Source organism: Empidonax traillii, unplaced genomic scaffold, assembly GCF_003031625.1.
Source record: "Empidonax traillii isolate 1590-97213 ecotype Southwest subspecies unplaced genomic scaffold, ASM303162v1 scaffold3237:size14117, whole genome shotgun sequence".
Classification (NCBI taxonomy): domain Eukaryota; kingdom Metazoa; phylum Chordata; class Aves; order Passeriformes; family Tyrannidae; genus Empidonax; species Empidonax traillii.
The window spans coordinates 3,579-5,900 of NW_020958430.1; the positions used below are offsets into that span (position 1 = coordinate 3,579).

Consider the following 2,322-nt stretch of genomic DNA (forward strand, 5'->3'; position numbering starts at 1 on the left):
GGGGACAGTCTCCAAATGTCACCTGGAGGGGGTCACAGTCCCCAAATGTCACTTTAAGGGTGGGGACAGACCCCAAATGTCACCGGGGGTGGTCACAGACCCCAAATATTGCCTGGGGGGGGGATTGTCCCCAAATGTCACCTGGGGGGGGAGGGGGAGACAAGTGACAGTCCCCAAAGTGTCCCCAGGGGGGGTTGGTGACCCCCCCAAAGTGACGTCACCCGACGCCCCTCTCGGTGCCACCCAGAGCGTTTATTGGTGCTGTTGGGGACACCCCTGTCCCCTGCTGTCCCCTGGGGGGCGGGTGTCACCCCCCCTTCCCCTCTCCTTGGGGACAGTTGGGGACAACTGTTGGGGTCACCTCTGTCCCCTCTTGTCCCCTGGGGGGGGGTGTCACCTCCCTGCCCCCTCCTTGGGAACACCTGGGGCCACTTGTGGCCAGTTGGGGACAGCTGTTGGGGACAGTTGGGGCCAGTTGTTGGGGTCACCTCTGTCACCTCTTGTCCCCTGGGGGGGGTGTCACCCTCCTGCCCCCTCCTTGGGGACAGTTGGGGACACCTGGGGCCAGTTGGGGACAGCTGTTGGGGTCACCTCTGTCCCCTGCTGTCCCCTGGGGGGCGGGTGTCACCCTCCTGCCCCCTGTTTGGGGACAGTTGGGGACAGTTGGGACCACTTAGAGCCACTTGGGGGCCACTTGGGGACAGTTGAGGACAGTCGTTGGGGTCACCTCTGTCACCTCTTGTCCCCAGGGGGGCGGGTGTCACCCTCCTGCCCCCTGTTTGGGGACACTTGGGGCCACTTGGGGGCCAGTTGGGGCCACTTGGGGACAGCTGGTGACACTTGGGGCCACTTGGGGGACAGTTGGGGCCACCTGGGGCCACTTTGGGGCCGGTTGGGGCCAGCTGGTGCCGTCAGACGGAGATGGAGCCGTGGCGGAAGTCGGTGGTGCCGATGAGGGCGTTGACCAGCACGGGGTGGCCGCGGTGACAAAGCTCCTGCGCCGCCCTCAGCGCGGCCTCCGCGCCGTCCCCGCCGTCCCCGCTGTCCCCTCGGGCCACCAGCACCCCCCGGCCCCCCAGGGCCTCGGCCACGCCGTGATAATCTGGGGACAAAGGGACAATGGTGTGTGGGGGGGAGGGGGACACGGGGTCACCTTCCTGGAGTGGGGGGGAGGGGACAGCGGGAAAGGGGATGGGCTGATGGCCACAAGGGTGGCCTGGTGTCCCCAAGGGTGTTCTGATGTCCCCAAGGGCCACCTGGTGCCACCACCCACATCCCAGGGTGACCCGATTGTCCCCAAGGGTGGCCTGGTGCCACCACCCACGGTTCAATTGACCCCAGGGTGACCTGATGTTCCCAAGCCTGGTCTGATGTCCCCAAGGGTCACCTAGTGCCACCACCCACAGCTCGATTGATCCCAGGGTGACCTGATTGTCCCCAAGGGTGGCCTGGTGTCCCCAAGGGCCTCCTCGTGCCATCACCCCCCACAATCCACCCCAGAGGTGACCTGGGGTCGCCATCCATGGTCTGGTGTCCCCAAGGGTGTCCTGATGTCCCCAAGGGCCACCTGGTGCCACCACCCACGGCTTAATTGATCCCAGGGTGACCTGATTGTCCCCAAGGGTGACCTGATGTCCCCAAGCCTGGTCTGATGTCCCCAAGGGCCACCTGGTGCCACCACCCACCACAATCCACCCCAGAGGACTCCTGATGTCCCCAAGAGTGACCTGATGCCACCAACCATGGCCTGATGTCCCCAAGGGCCACCTGGTGCCACCACCCACCACGATCCACCCCCCAGAGGTGACCTGATGTCACCAAGGGTGTTCTGATGTCCCCAAGGGTGTCCTGATGTCCCCAAGGGTGGCCTGGTGCCACCACCCACGGCTTAATTGATCCCAGGGTGACCTGATTGTCCCCAAGGGTGTTCTGATGTCCCCAAGCCTGGCCTGATGTCCCCAAAGGCCACCTGTTGCCACCACCCACCATGATCCACCCCAGAGGACCCCTGATGTCCCCAAGGGTGTCCCCCACAGCCGTGACATCCCTGCTGTCCCCTGGGGGTGTCCCCGTGGGTGTCCCCACGGGTGTCCCTGCTGTTCCCCGGGGGTGTCCCCACGGGTGTCCCCCGGGGGTGTCCCGGCTCTCACCGAGGTGGGCGAGGGCACAGCCCACGTTGCTGCCCAGCAGGGCCACCTGCTCGCGGCTGATCTGGGTCCAACACGCGTCGTTCCCCACCAGCGCCAACACCGGCACCTGCCACCCACGGGGACAGGGTCAGGGGGGACAGGGACAGGGTCAGGGGACAGGGACAGGGTCAGG

At 65.9% G+C, this 2,322-nt stretch overlaps 1 protein-coding gene across 1 annotated transcript in view; it reads right to left on the reverse strand.

The window, feature by feature from the left end:
* Positions 1 to 792: 792 nt before the first annotated feature.
* The window catches only part of ILVBL (ilvB acetolactate synthase like), a gene marked incomplete at its 5' end in the record, with an annotated part of 8,736 nt that continues 7,206 nt past the window's right edge, over positions 793 to 2,322 (reverse strand). The window contains 2 exons of the mRNA XM_027910346.1: positions 793 to 1,102; positions 2,151 to 2,263. Coding sequence (XP_027766147.1) covers positions 912 to 1,102; positions 2,151 to 2,263 — 304 coding nt within the window. The remainder of the gene's footprint in view (positions 1,103 to 2,150; positions 2,264 to 2,322) is intronic.